Below are 14,529 nucleotides of genomic sequence, written 5' to 3' on the forward strand. Positions count from 1 at the left end.
AATTCTCGGGATCTGGCCGCCCTCGTACACGAGCATCGACAAATCAGCCGCGCGTTCAACGTAAAAAAGTCTGTTCAACGCCTGCACCTGATTTCGATCACGTTTATTTTGTTCGCTCGTTCATTCACGGAGAGCGCTCGGCGCAAGCACGTTTCCTTCGTACGCGCGCGACCTTATCTTCCCAGCTGGAGCGCAACCTAGGTAAAGCGTGGTCGTTACGCATTTGGAAATTTACCGAAGGGAAAGACTTCTTCTCTCAGAGCATTTTATTCAGAAGAAAGAAAAATCAACAACAACTGCATTATGAGTATTATTCAGTTTCATTTGATGAATGGCTTACACTACCATCGCTACCACCACGTACTGCTGAATTCTGGCAGCACACAGTGGCCGCTGGCATAAATTACCGTCGTACTATCGACGAACCCCTGAACTACTAATAACCAATGAAGAAACAGGAGAAGGAATACCCTGCACCGACTCAATCATGTATGTCCCATGTATGTACACATATACACACACATGCTACACTCGCACAACCTCCCAGTGATGAAATGCTTTCATGCATTTCCGCATCATGTGTAGACAAGGGCACGGGGACCCACGCACGATATCATCGCCGCCTTCCCAGTCGTCATCAAGCACCTGATTTTTCGTCTTCATTTTCCAAGCTAATATCTCAATAAATTATGTCCTGTTCATCAGGTCAGGAACGGCGGCTCGCCCGCATCATCGCCCCAATGCCACCACCACAAACGCCAAAGGTACGCGCTTCGATGGATCAACCGATCGCGCTTCGTTGCTGCTGCCTAGAACGGCTTGCCCCAGTACATGAGGATGTCCTGGAGTAGAGGGTCGCCGCCGAGGCCGAGCCCGCCAGCCGCCGGATTGACGGGGTCGGCCGCAGTCGAGAACGAGCGCTCCCACTCGGTGATCTTGGGCTGGCTCTGCACCTCCCCGCCGCCGCCCGACAGCACCTGCTCCGAGCAGCTCGAGTCCGCGTGCAGCCGCGGCATCGAGTCGGACGGACGGTCATAGTACGCCGCGTAGTCAGGGAACGCCGGCACGCCTCCGTTTGTGTTCATCATCCCCGTTAGCACGGGCTTCTGCTCCGGCGGGGAGCTCACCATGGAGCCATGGCCGGCGTAACTGCTTGACAAGACCGGCTTCCGCTCCTCCGCGGGCTCCGGCTTCTCCAGCCCGCCCTTCTTGTTGTAGATGCGGCACAGGACCCAATCATCCAACTGCACCAGAACAAAACCATGAACATGTCAGACAAACCATCGCACATCAAGACATATTCTACTTCGAATCAAATCAACGCAATCTTACAATATCCTAAATATTTTAGTATTAATCCTCCACATCCAAGTAAGTACAATTATCGAAGCATTATTGAATTGGCAACTTGCTCAGATGCTTTCAACCGGTGCAATAATAATTTTTTGCGGCGTTCACTGTGGGCGCCGTCGTTGTAGCATGGGCGGGACACGAATAATCTGGACCCTAACTGAAAGGGATGAATGGGGTGATAGCATCTAATGCTCACGTCACACCGATCAAGTTGCACCGGGTGCGGCCCCCCTGGTCCATGCATCTTGTGTAAAAATTCTACGGCCCAAATTAATCCATGGTCCAACGCCTATCTGCCCCCATTCATCAATATATCAACAATCTATTACTGTGCCATATTAATTACATTTAATTGCATGAGTTATCATGAAAATATCTTGCTACTACTACTCGAGATACTGAAAATATCTTCAGTTCTCCAATCTAATCTACGGTCTACGGCACAAATTCGATCAGAATGAATTAACTGAAGTAGGGGTTGTGGTGCATCTGGAGGATTGAGGAATGGCTATGCTTACCCTGAGGCTGTTCTTCTTTCGTGCTGATCGGTCGACGTCTGCGAGTCTGTACTCGTGCATGATCCAGTTGGTCTTCTCGCCCTTGGGCGCCTTGCCGGCGTAGAAGACGAGCGCCTTCTTGATGGCGAGCGGCCTGGGCGTGCCGACGGGCTTGTCGGCGCCCGTGGCCTTCCAGTACCCGGACCCGGCGGCGCGGTTGGGCCTGGACCCGTTGGGGTACTTGCGGTCGCGCGGGGAGAAGAAGTACCACTCCTTCTCGCCGTACAGCGCCATCTCTGCACAGCACACACAGAATCGATTACAGATCAATCGGAAGGAGCTGCCACGGACGGACGGACGGAGGTGGAGGAGAACGTACTTGGTAGCTGCCATGGGTCGAACTTGTATAGGTCGATCTCGGCGATGATGGGGACGGCGATGGGCGCGCCGGCGCAGCGGCGGCAGAGGTAGTGCGTGACCAGCTCCTCGTCCGTCGGGTGGAACCGGAACCCCGGCGGCAGCTGCAGCTCCTGTCCGCCGCTCATCATCGGTTCGATCCGACAATTAATCCAACCACTAAAGGAAGCTCGGGCTGATTCGCTCACTCGATCAGCTCAACTGCCTGCTGCTCTGAATTTTGGTTGTGAAGAAATCTTGGTGCTTGCGGAGGGAGAGGAGGCTTGAAACTTGTTCCGGGCGAGCCGCGGGGGATTTATAGGGGCTTCGAGCGGCGACACGTGTGGCTGGCGATGCCGCCTACCCTCCCCGCCCCGGGTACGCTGACCGGTTGACCGGGACACGTGGAGGTAAGATCGAGCGGCGGCGCTGCTTGTGTCATGGCTTACGTCAGGTCTCTTGGACGCACGCGGGCGCCGCACGCCGGACGGACGGGCGTTCCGTTTCGGGAAGGGGACGGGGCGGGGGCCACGCGACACGTAGTAGCACGGTGCGGTGCGGGACGTGGTGGATAAGGATGAGTCGTGTCGATGCGATCACGATACGAGCCGATGAGTTTTCTCCAGAGCACACGAGTATGTATGTGCGTGTTTGGTGTATAGTTGGGGGTTAGCCGAAAAGTGACTTTGGCATATGAGCATCAGTATTTCTGGTTTTAAAAAAAGCAGAGGTACCAAAAAATTTGAGCGTAAATTTGCACATACATAGAAATCTTCTGAATGTACTGTAAAATTCGGAAGAAAACATTGTCCATCCATAAATTTGTTTTTTCTGTAGCTAAAAATACAACATAATTTTTACTGAAATTTCAAACGAGTATTCATGACATATGTATGTATTCATAGAATATTTTTTATGATATTTTGAACATAAATATACAATTTTTAAATATTTCGAAAAGCGGGAGCAGTGGTGCTCCCGTATGTACCAAATCTTCCTCTAGGGTTAGCAGATTTGAGAAGAACGGGACTAGCTGCCTAGCAGATACTCCCTCCGTTCTCAAAAGAGTATATCTCTACCTTTTTAAAGCTTAAACTCTATTTTCGCATCGCTGCACCCGTTGTCCCAGGGTTTCTCTCGCAAGCAATTTCCCATGCTTCCGCCGCTCCGTGATGTTTAGGCACTTCGTCGATTTCAGTCCATATGCGTTTTTGGTAGCCTCTACTTACTATTTTGCAGTCCCACATTTAGTGTATCTTATATAGTTGCTCTTACTTTTTGAAAAGCTTCACGAACGATTTCAGTTTTGATCAAGCCATTAAAAAGGGTTTATATCAATTCTCATTTAGAATTAGCTTAACTTTAATCTGATTTCATAGGATTGCACACTGATAGATGCTAACATGGGTTGCAAATTAATAAGATTTGTCAAGGTGATTCGCCAAAAAAAATCTAGTCATACACTCATACATGTGGTTGCAACTTGCAAATAAAAAAAAGTCCAGACCATCAGATCGTCTCGATGATTCGTGCTAGTCATGAGATAAAATGCGCAGAATATCACAACCTGTTAAATTACTTTATATGTTCATATTAGCAATAAGCTATAACCAGTGATGGATCTAGGATAATACGAATGGATGCCAAGCTTAAAAGATTCCTTATTGGTCTTCGCATTTGATCTAAAATAGACAGGTTAATTCGCTAGTTTGAAATTTTCACCATAGGTTGGGCATACTTTACCATAAAATAGGCTCCGTTCGAGCCATGGCGGGGGTTTCCACATACAGATCCTGGATTTTACCAACTGGTAGCCCATTATGCGGAAATCGTCAACGCCGGGTACATCCAAGGTTAGCCAAACCTTACATCACACTTGTACATGTATGTTAGGGGCAGAAGCAAGTTTTCCAACAATTCTGACGCTCCGGTGATCTGTTTCTTGGGAAACCCTAGGGTTAGGGTTAGGGCTAGAGTTAGGGTTACGGTTAGGGTTAGAATTAGGGTTAGAGTTAGGGTTACAGTTAGGGTTAGGGTTAGGGTTCGGGAAACCGTAGGGCGGGGACCCCGCGGATCTACCCATATGTACATCGATAGCAAATGTTGGGCCTAGTGGCTCCGGTTGACCCGTCTGCGAAGAGCGTCACCCATGGGACCTACATATGCCATCTACGAATTCTTAAAAAATAGAACCATTTTTTACATAATTCATACTAATAAATAAATAATAGAAACATATTATAAAGTAATATGAGAGAGGGAAAAAATAAAAAAAATAAAAAAATACTATATGCCGAGGGTGGCCGTCGGCATAGGGTGCCCATGCCCTATGCCGAGGGTGGCCGTCGGCGTCTGACTGACGCCGTGAGCGGGCGACGACGGCGCGGGCTGGGCCAGAGGCGATGCCGGTGCTACGCCGAGGGCCAAGGTGACGCCGACGGCTGCCCTCGGCGTAGCCTCCTCTACGCCGACGGTATTTGTACGCCGACGGTCGGCTTCCTGAGCTGCCCCGGCGAGGCCGTACGCCGACGGCCCCGATAAAAAGCCGTCGGCGTACAGTTTAGCCGTCGGCGTCTTCTCCCATTCCTGTAGTGGTTTGTACCTAATAATATACTTATAGGATTAGCCTAAACTACTAAACAAAGGAGGTTTTATATTTTTTGGAGGGGATGCCATGCCACCCTACTGCATCTGCCAATGGTTAACGTGCGTTACACTAAGCTTTGATAACATCTAGTCGTACCACGTAAATGTGGTCTCTCGTTAAAAAATAAAGTATGGTTTGTAGCACTCTGGTCTGGTCACGTACGTACTCACCTGAAGCACGTTTTTTTTTCTCTCGAGAATAGTCCGATAGTAGGCGCAGCCTAGAGAACTCCCGCCGCACGCAAAAGAAAAGCCAACACAAAGGTGGCCGCGATAGCACCCTGCCGGTGCAGGGGCGTTGCATGCGCATATGCCACACCCACACGTGATGCTGAAATGCGTGCTGATTGACATGGTCAGATAAGCTCGGGTTCCTTTTTTCAGTTTTTCTCAAGAAAAGAAAAAAGAAGGGGAGAAAAGCTCTCAGTTCCATCGTTAAACCCAAAGCTTGGTCTAGGCCGCGCCCTATTGCTTTCGGATGCACACCGATCGACGGCTCTTATCCTCCTCCCTCCCACCTTCCCCCTTCATTTCTCTCTTATCGCTGCTGTGGCTTGAGAGCTCTCACTCTTTTACGGGCCGTACCGAGATCTTCCTTGTCAGCGATGGCCATACGGCTAGGCGAGTGGCTGAGGCTAGACGTCGGCCACCGTACTGTCCATAGTAGGTTTAAGATTAGTAGTGGTCCTACATAGCCTTTGAGAGTAGAGTACCGGATCTTCTCGACTAGATGTGGTGAGATGTGGTGCGGCATGTGGGTGTTCTTCTCATCGCGCTGCGCTGGTGGCAAGCGCGATCGTTGGCCTTAGGGATCTCCACCATAAACTTGTGGGGTCGAGCCTAGATTGGCGTTCTGGTGCTTTGGCGTGGCACCAACATACAACAATCATCTTGGAGCTTCACCGACTTTCTTCCGAGATGGGAGGAGGAGGAGGAGAAGTATTTCGACGCAGACTCAAGCGATAAACATTGTGTACTCCTGATCTGCGGTTTTCGAGCTCGACAAGTACTTTGGCTAGCCATGGTGGTGAGGGAGAGGAAGGGAATGACTCCTCTTATGCTAGATCAAGAATATATTGGAGGGAATACACATAGTCTATGTTGTTCGGTGATCCCCAACCAGATGAAAGACTGGGGCACCGATGAAGACGGATCGCGAGGCGGGGGGTTTAGGAGGGCGGCAAGCGACGCGGGGATAGACCGGGAGCTGGCGGCACCCAAGGCGGAAGCGGACATAGATGCGGCGGCGGCCCTAGGGTTTTGGGCGCGGTGGTGGCGGCGATGGCTAGGGTGGGGAGGATCTAGATTTAGGCTGATACCATGTAAAACAAAGGGTTTGGGGGAACTAGCTCAACCCTCTATGGGGTGGCCTATCTCATCTCTATATAATGGTGTACAATGGTACAATACAAGTTCAATATCAATACGACATGGATTACATAGTTGGGCTACAATACAAAGTCTAACAGGTGGTTTCCATCTCCCGAGTTCGGCGGTGAGGCAGATTGACTGGATCGCGTTTTCAGAAAAGTTCTTGAGGTCCTCTGTGTGTGTTTCTAGGACCAGCTTGTAATTTGCTTTTCTCTTGAGGTCTTATGTGAAATTTGTACCCGCTTGGAATGAATGATGCAACTCTAGGTCCTTTAGGACCGTTCCCTTTTTTTCGTTCCCTTTTTTTTTAAAAAAAAAATCAATGAACCGAGGGAGGAGCAGAAAACTTGCAGGAAAAGACTCGTGTCGTGTGTCCCCTGCACGGCCTTTTTCTGCCCATCCCAGTGCCCAGCCACGCGTGGAATATGCCTCAGATTGCACTGTTCCAGATCCTGCCTTGCCATCCCGTGACCTCTGCCAGAACGCCGGCACTCACTGGTAAGTTTCTGTTTGCCAGAACGACTTGTCGATCGGACGTTTTTCTTCTCCAGTTTTCTGGGCGCACGTGTGATTTGGTCGTTAATCACTTGGGTGTGTACGTGGATTTGCAACGTCTAATCATGCAACCCACGTAGCTAAAGCGTGTAGAGCTAAGCTAAGCTAGCTGCTTTTTTATTTTAACCCCGCTCGTACGTGCGTGGCTAGAATGCCTGGATAGATACTACCGGCCTCGGCTGCTTGACACCTGTGCCGTGGATCGGTCAAAGGGAGTGGGGTTTTTCTCGCCCGGTATTCCACCCGTCGGCGATCGATGACGACTGTCGCCTCAATCGTCCCTCTGCAGCCGAGCTGCGATATCGACGTCCCGCCTGCAAGTAAATATCGAATCTACTGTAGACGCCGATGCTGCACACCTACTAGTGCTTTACCTGACCGACGATGCTGAGGGCATCTCCAGCGGCGCGATGCATTTCGGACATTCAAACGGACGCGTCGTGTCCGTTTGCGTCGGGCAAATGGTCGAAAGTGTCCGGGTGTCCGTTTGCGTCGGGGGTGGCTCCAGCGGTACGACGCATAATTTTTTTTCATTCATACGCCATAATTTACATGATAATAAAAAGGACATAAAAAAGCCAGAAAGGGGTGCTAAAATAGGCGCTGTCTACTGGTCGTCGTCGCTGACGAGGTCAATCAGCTGCGGCGTCGGCCATGGAAGCTCGTACGCCGGCGGTGGAGGAGGTACCGCCGCACGGGCAGGAGGCTGTGGCCAGGGATCCCACGCTAGAGCAGCAGGCGGAGCGCGGACGTTGGAATCGGCGTGGCCGGAGGAGTCGCCGACCTCCCCTGCGCGAGCGCTGACTCGCGGAGCTGGATTGCGAGACCGTCCCACAAAGCGAGCTCGTTGAGCTCGTCCTGCTCGCTGTTGGCGAGTGCCATGGCAATGGCCTCCTCTGAAATGTCCGACGGCTGGTTCTCCGGATCCCACGCCGGTCCGCCATCGTCGTGGTCGTACTGCGGCATGGTCACGTCGCCGTCCTCGTCCTCGTCGCCGTCCTCGTCCTCGTGGTCGTTCTCTTCTTCTTCGGCGGCGATCTCGCGCTCGAAGTAGTCTACGTCGGCGAGGTAGGCAGCGCGGCGCCGCGCGTCGAACTCCCACGCCCCGAAGGAAATCCAGTTGTAGGAGTTTAGCGCGTACGTCGGATCCTCCCGCAGATCCGGCGGCAACACCGCGCGGCGGCGCCGCACCTCGTCCCGCCGCTCTCGGCCCGAGCGCGGCACGGGAGGGACCGGCACGCGCCGCGAGTTCAGGTACCAGCCCCCTCCCGGCAAGTTCGCGTCCGGCCATGGTACCGGCCAGTTTTCCTCCCATAGCTGTCGAGCGAGGTCAACGCGGACGTACCGACCGACTCGTGCTTTCTTACCGGAACGCGAGCCGCTAGCCTCCTGGTCGTTCTTCGTCTTCCGGAACGGCCAGCATTTCTTCCCCATGGCGTCCGCGTGGTGGCTACTGTGGGATTTTGCCAATGGTTTTGGTCGGGGAAATGGGCGCCGGCAGCGTCCCTTTAAGGCTCCGACGCCATCTCGCCTTCAATGGTCTGCCATTGCAACGCCTACTAGCTGCGCACGCTCGCGGAAGCCGAGGCACGCCATTAACGCGGCCCCTGCAAAGGCTGCAGCGCGCCGCCCAGAAGTAATACCGCGGAAGACGAAGCAGTTGTGCCGCTGCCAGACGCGCCCACGCGAGGACCGAGCGGACACTTTGCGCGTCCGCCGAGCGTCCGCCGAGACGCAAACCTGACGTATATTTGGGCCAGGTTTGCGTCTCCGCGGACGGTCCGGTCATTTTGCGTCGCCCCGCTGGAACAGACCCCAGACGCATTTCCGATCACGGCGGACACAAACGATCGCTCAGCGTCCTTTTGCGTCGCGCCGCTGGAGATGCCCTGATGCACACGCAGGACGACGAGGCTTATTCTTGGGCATGCTAGCTGACGACGACATGCCACAACTGGCGGCATGGCAGCTCAATGATTGTCCAATTTTGGTTGACGGGCTATTTTACTTGGAGCCTGGGATTTTCGTACTGTACTAGCATTCTTGTCGTGGGACTTTTGTGTGTGTCTGTGCGCGCGTGTGTGTTTACGGCAAATGAGTATGAGTTTTGAGCCCACATATAGTGGTCCTTAGATTTCAGACTTTCCTATAAATCTTAAAGACCACGTAGTGGCAGCTTATGTGAGTTTGAGCCTAAGTTAGTGGCAGCTCACAAAGGAGTGTCAAGAGGTGGAAAGTTTAGTCTCAGATGGAAAGTTGGGAGGAAGTTATGCCACTTTATAAAGTGGGTTGTTCCACCACTAGTAAGTGAGTGAGAAGAGAAGTGGTACATGCGCGCTCCTCCTCCTCGCTCGCCCGTCTTGACTCGACTCGACATGACACGACACGACACGACACGTTCCGATGCACGTGCCGCGCTTGTGGTGAGTGGATTGAGCCTCGAGCCAGGAAAACGAACAATCCTAGACGGACGCGTTAATCGGTTCGGGTCGCTCTCGTATCGTGGGCTATCTGTAACAGACTCAAAACGTGGGCGTGGCACCCATGTTGCCTAGGGTTTCCTGAGGCTATATAATCTCTTGCTCGGCTACCCTAAAAACATATTTAATACACGAGTTAGGGTCTTGCCTCCTCTCTCTGCTTGCGCTGCCATCGTAGGGCAACTTCTTTTGGGCTCCTGCTTATGCATAAGCCGGCTTATAGAAAATGGTGGCGAGAAACTGTGGTGGGAAGAAGTTGCTAGAAGCAGGTTCCTTCTATTCTTTTGGGCTTCTAAAAATTTGGCTTATTGGATGGGTTGAGTTGTGAAATATCTGTAATGCCCCTAAATTAAAATTTTGTGAAACCAAATAATAATTAAAATTAGCGGCAATTCAACATATATGACCAAATCAAAATTAGCACTCTCACAGCCATGAACATCTACACGAAAGCATGAACAAACTGAGATGATTCTGAAATTAGAGGCAGTCCATGGTGTGTGAAGACAGCCGGCCGTGAGTAGCTGAGGGCGGGGCTGGGAGCGGCGACGGGCGAGGCCGGATGCGAGCGGCGACGGGCGGGAAGACGTGAGGAGAGCCGGCCGTGAGGAGTTGAGGGCGGGGACGGCGGCGAGCGGCGGCCGCGACAGCGGGGTAGGCGGCTACGAGCGGGCAGAGCCGGCTGTGAGCGGCGACATTCCGTGCAGCGTGAGGAGAGCCAGCCGTGAGGAACTGAGGGCGGGGCCGGCGGATGCGGTGGCGGGACCAGCGGCGAGCGGCGGACGCGGGGGCGGGGTAGGTGGCTATGAGCGGGTGGACGTGGGCCAGTTTTGCTTTTGCTGTCTCTTTTTTTTTCCTTTTTCTATTTTCGGTGACAGACAGCAGCTTCGGAGTGGCATCTGCCGTAAATTGCATTAACTTGAGGGGCTAGTTGATGTACCGGTTCGGTTGGCTCGCGGAGAAGCACGGGAAACTGGTGTCGGGCAGTTTCTCCAATTACACAGCGTGCTCGCTTCTCGGTGGAAATAAGCTGGACATAAGCTAAACACTTCTTTTGGACTTCAATGGTTTGGTACTGAGAAGTAGGGCTATAAGCCCAAAAGAAGTCGCCCGTAGTCTACTTCATCCCGCCCGCCGGCGTGCACCGGCGAACGGGGGAGCAGGCCTCCGAAACTGCTCGCCTTTGCGATCATGTACGAGAGAGGGAGAATTAGGTTTTTGGGGAGTGCTCTGCGCGACTGCTCAAGCTCTTCATCACATGTCGTCTTCCGTCCAATTCGGGTGGTGATGCCTACAGTCGTCTTCAACGCCATCTACTTCGACCCGTCGTCAACAACGTTGTCGTCAACAACGTTAAAGCTGCATCGGCGACTGCTACACCGCCGCCACCACCTTTACCAGAGCGGTACGTGAGACATATCTCGATCTGTTTGGCAATGAATGTTGTGTCCTTTGCCCTACTACTATTCATGTTGATTAATGCATCTAGTGTGTTCGAGTTTCACATGTTAGTAGTTGCTATCGTCATGCTTAATATTCTAGAATTAATCATGAAAATTGTGCCTAATTATCCAACAAAATTTTCGTGTGTGGCATTTCTTTGCTTTATTTGGGAGTATACGTACCGCAAACAAATCGACACACGACCGAATACTGTGAAGGATCACACGACCACAGTACAAATAGCATCTCCTTCAGTGGCAGAGCTAGACAAAAAACTGTTGGGACCGAAATGTAAAATATGTGGTGCAAAATGTTTAAAAGTCCCATCTCCCATCAAAAATATCTTCTGAGAATGGTCAAAATCCCCCCCCCCCCCCGAGACATGCACATAGCTCCGCCCCTCATCTCCTTTGAAGAAGAAATTAACCAAGCAACCACAAGGGAGCGTGGTTGGGCCGCCCAAACATTTGAATTGCACCACCATCACGACACTTCGAGTACCGAAGTGCCAGCTAGCACCGTGTTCTGAGGATGGTGTCCCGACATCTAGATGAGTACCTAGCATAGCAGCATGTCATCATCACCACCTAGAGCAGTTAGCACACTAACATCAACAACCGAAGGAGTTAGCACAATAAGATTTATTGGAGTTTGCACGACCGTATGTGCTAGAGTTAGCACAACAACAGGAGGTGCATCAATTCCTAATAGTTGGAATGGCATCACCTCAAGGAGCTAGCACAATATGATCTCCCATAGACGATATGGTAGCAGAATGTCCATGCTTTTTGATAGTTGGGACAACAACACCTCAAGGAGCTAGCACGGTAGGATCCGTGATACTTAGGGTAGCAGAAAGGTGCAGTATCTGGGTTAGAGCAAGTACAATAGAGTCCAGTCAGCTGACTATAAGACATTAAATAATATATTTTAGATGAGTTGGAGGAAAGAGAAGAGGAGAGAGAAGGGAGGTGGGCTACTATGCAATAGCCAGCTCTTGCACGTGCTCCTAGGCACCTTGTGAGAGTGAAAGGTGGGTCATATTATTAGTAAAGTACTACATTCTTATAGCCAACTATTGTACATGTTAGCTATATGATGACTACAAATGATATGACATCTTGTTATAGCCAACAGTTGGCTATACTATTGGAATTGCTCTTAGATTGTCGAGCAGCATGTATTATTCCAAGAGGAGATTGCACACTACTTGAAAAGAATTGGGTAGCATTACCTTCTCCAATCATATAGATTTGCCCTGGTTTTTCCTTATTAACTACATAATTATCTTTTCTTTAATTAATGTAAACAGAACGCTTTAACTCGTTAAAAAAAACACCCAAAGGTCCTTCATGCGCTGAAGGATAGAACGAAGCAGGTGTGTGTAAGAGTAGTGTTTTTTCCGGTGGCAGGAACGTATGCACCCAATATCAAAAGTGGATCTCCGTACATTTTCCTACTATTAATCTCTAATGTATTTCCGCGGCAGTGGTTCATTCTAGTCTTGTGTGGACATGATCCAATTGTGTCACTGTTATCTGGATACTGTGATGATATTATGGTCACAATAATGTCCATCCTTCTAAATAACTCTGTGAACAACTACTCTCCAGACACCTAAGCTAAAACTTCTAAAATAGAAGAAACATTTTGGGTACAGCTACAAGCAGCAGGAACCAGTATCAGTCTTCCTCCAGAAAAGAAAAACCAGAGCATATCCAATCAAAACGCACACACAGATCACGCTGAAACCTTCTACCAAAAGAAAAGAGAGAAGCTAGATCGTGCTGAAACCTGTCTGTCTGTGTGCCAGGAATCAGGAGACACAATTATATACGAACCTGTTCCGTCAGACTGTCGCATGTACGCATCCGCGTAGTTTATTACCCACTAACAATGGTCCACTAATCAAGGCAATCATACTAATCCGATGTGCTCATCCAGGCGAGCAAGTAGGCCTAAATACTACATAAACAAAGCCATGGAAGCTTCGGGAGCTCCAGATCATGTATACAATAATGCATAAATGAGCTCATGGAGTTAGGTCAGCGACTACTTTCTTCCCTGAGACGAAATCAGGCGCCATTAGTTTTCTCTCGATCAGTAGTGCCGACTGCCGAGTGATGAAGAGACAGCCCGGGTGATTGCAATAAACTAGCCCGGGAATGATGGTTTGCATTGCTGTCATCTTTCAGACCATCGAAGCGATCAGGACTTAATACAAAGAACGTGCATCGTAAAGTAGATAAATTGGGCGATAGAATAATCTATCTAGGGAGTACTCGGGATCATTCCACCATGGATACGTTCTCTGACATCGGACGTAAACATGGCGTCTGAGTGAGGAAAGGGTGCAACGTGCAAGCATGGTTGGCTGCATGGGTCATGATGCCAATCAGCCAATGTTTTTGTTTATTTTCTTTTTTCCTAGCATTCTTTAGAGAAGTGCAAGTAAGCAGTAAGGATGAGGCGCCAAACCCCCTCACGTCTCCCCACGGAGGCGCCAGGCGGCCAGGGCGGAGGGGCACCCCGCAGATGCCAGCAACACCTCCTCATCGGATCCCCTCGTCGCCGAAGGTGAATTGGGACGGTGGAAGATGGAGTCCGCCGCCGATCCTGGAGCGGCGAGAGTCGGCGAGTCGTCGATCTGCGACCAGGGTGACGACCCTGCGTCGGGGTGGTGGCGGAGACCTTCTCCGGCGGCGCCATGGCCGGCGGCGGATGCAGGGCTGGGGTGAGTGGTGTTTGGACGAAACCTAGATCTGATCTTGGTGGATCTCTCATGCCACATACCCGGATCTTTTTCCCTGCGTGGTAGGGCCAGATCCGGTGGAGGGTCGTCCCTGCGCTGCCTCCGCCTTTCCTTTTGTTGGCCCTTGGCCGCCGGTTGGGTTCGGTGCGGAAGATCGAGCAGGGTGTCGGAGGGTGTCGTGGGGCTGCTCACACGGATTGAATAAAGGTGGTGGTCCTAGGGTTCCTCTCGCGCCAAGACGAAGATCTACTTGATACATGTCCTCTGGATTTGGCTGGAATATTGAGTTCCGGAAGACTCCGCCGACAAATGTAATAGTGCACCTTATGCCTGGAGTTTGCTGGATCGGGTGGTATTTGATCGTGCGCACCCATGCTTTTATTCCGACCGTTTGGTTCCGGAGAGAGCGGCGCGAAGCTCTGTTATGTGTTGTCATCAGATGCCATTCTAGTCCATGGTGAAATCAAAGGCAGAGGATATCATGAAGTCCGGGTTTCGAGGACTAGCGATGGAGGTTCGAGTCCATGTGATGTTGAGGGACTTGATTGCTATTCTGGTTTCGCAGCAAAAGTATGCAAGTGGGGGCGGCAGCACATGTGAAGTTCGAATCTTACCTTTCAGAGTGAAAATACAAGGTCTGGACTTAATTGGTTTTATCTGACAATGACATTGTTGAAGACATTGTTTTGAGAGCGGGGACTATCTTCAGGGTGAAAACCTAACATCTTCTGATCGGGCGACGATGGCGCTTGTGCACTGTTTCTTCTTGGAGGCGTCGCTTTTGGAGAGTCTGGAGTTCAGGTGTTGTCTTGGTGGTGGATCTATTGTTGGTACTAGCGATGGAATACCGTCGCGGGACTTTTATTTTCTTAGTTTTATTTTTCTTTTTTGGGTTATGTACATCTGTACTACCAGTAAGCTATTGCGTTGTTGCAGAGGCTGGGTGTAATTGGTATCTTTCGATATTAATATATTTTCTTTATCGAAAAAGCAAGTAAGGATGTGGAGATTCACTTTTGATCATGGGTGCGTATGC

The 14,529-nt window shown here is 50.8% G+C and overlaps 1 protein-coding gene across 1 annotated transcript; it reads right to left on the reverse strand.

Moving 5' to 3' along the window:
• Positions 1-286: 286 nt before the first annotated feature.
• Positions 287-2,546, reverse strand: LOC127345170 (NAC domain-containing protein 48). The gene is made up of 3 exons (XM_051371607.2): positions 2,230-2,546; positions 1,872-2,146; positions 287-1,244 (listed from the first exon to the last, which is right to left on the reverse strand). The coding sequence occupies exons 1-3, from the start codon at positions 2,396-2,398 to the stop codon at positions 810-812; spliced, it is 879 nt and encodes a 292-aa protein (XP_051227567.1). The 5' UTR covers positions 2,399-2,546; the 3' UTR covers positions 287-809.
• Between the last annotated feature and the right edge of the window lie 11,983 nt (positions 2,547-14,529).

This window comes from Lolium perenne, chromosome 3, assembly GCF_019359855.2.
Source record: "Lolium perenne isolate Kyuss_39 chromosome 3, Kyuss_2.0, whole genome shotgun sequence".
Lineage (NCBI taxonomy): Eukaryota > Viridiplantae > Streptophyta > Magnoliopsida > Poales > Poaceae > Lolium > Lolium perenne.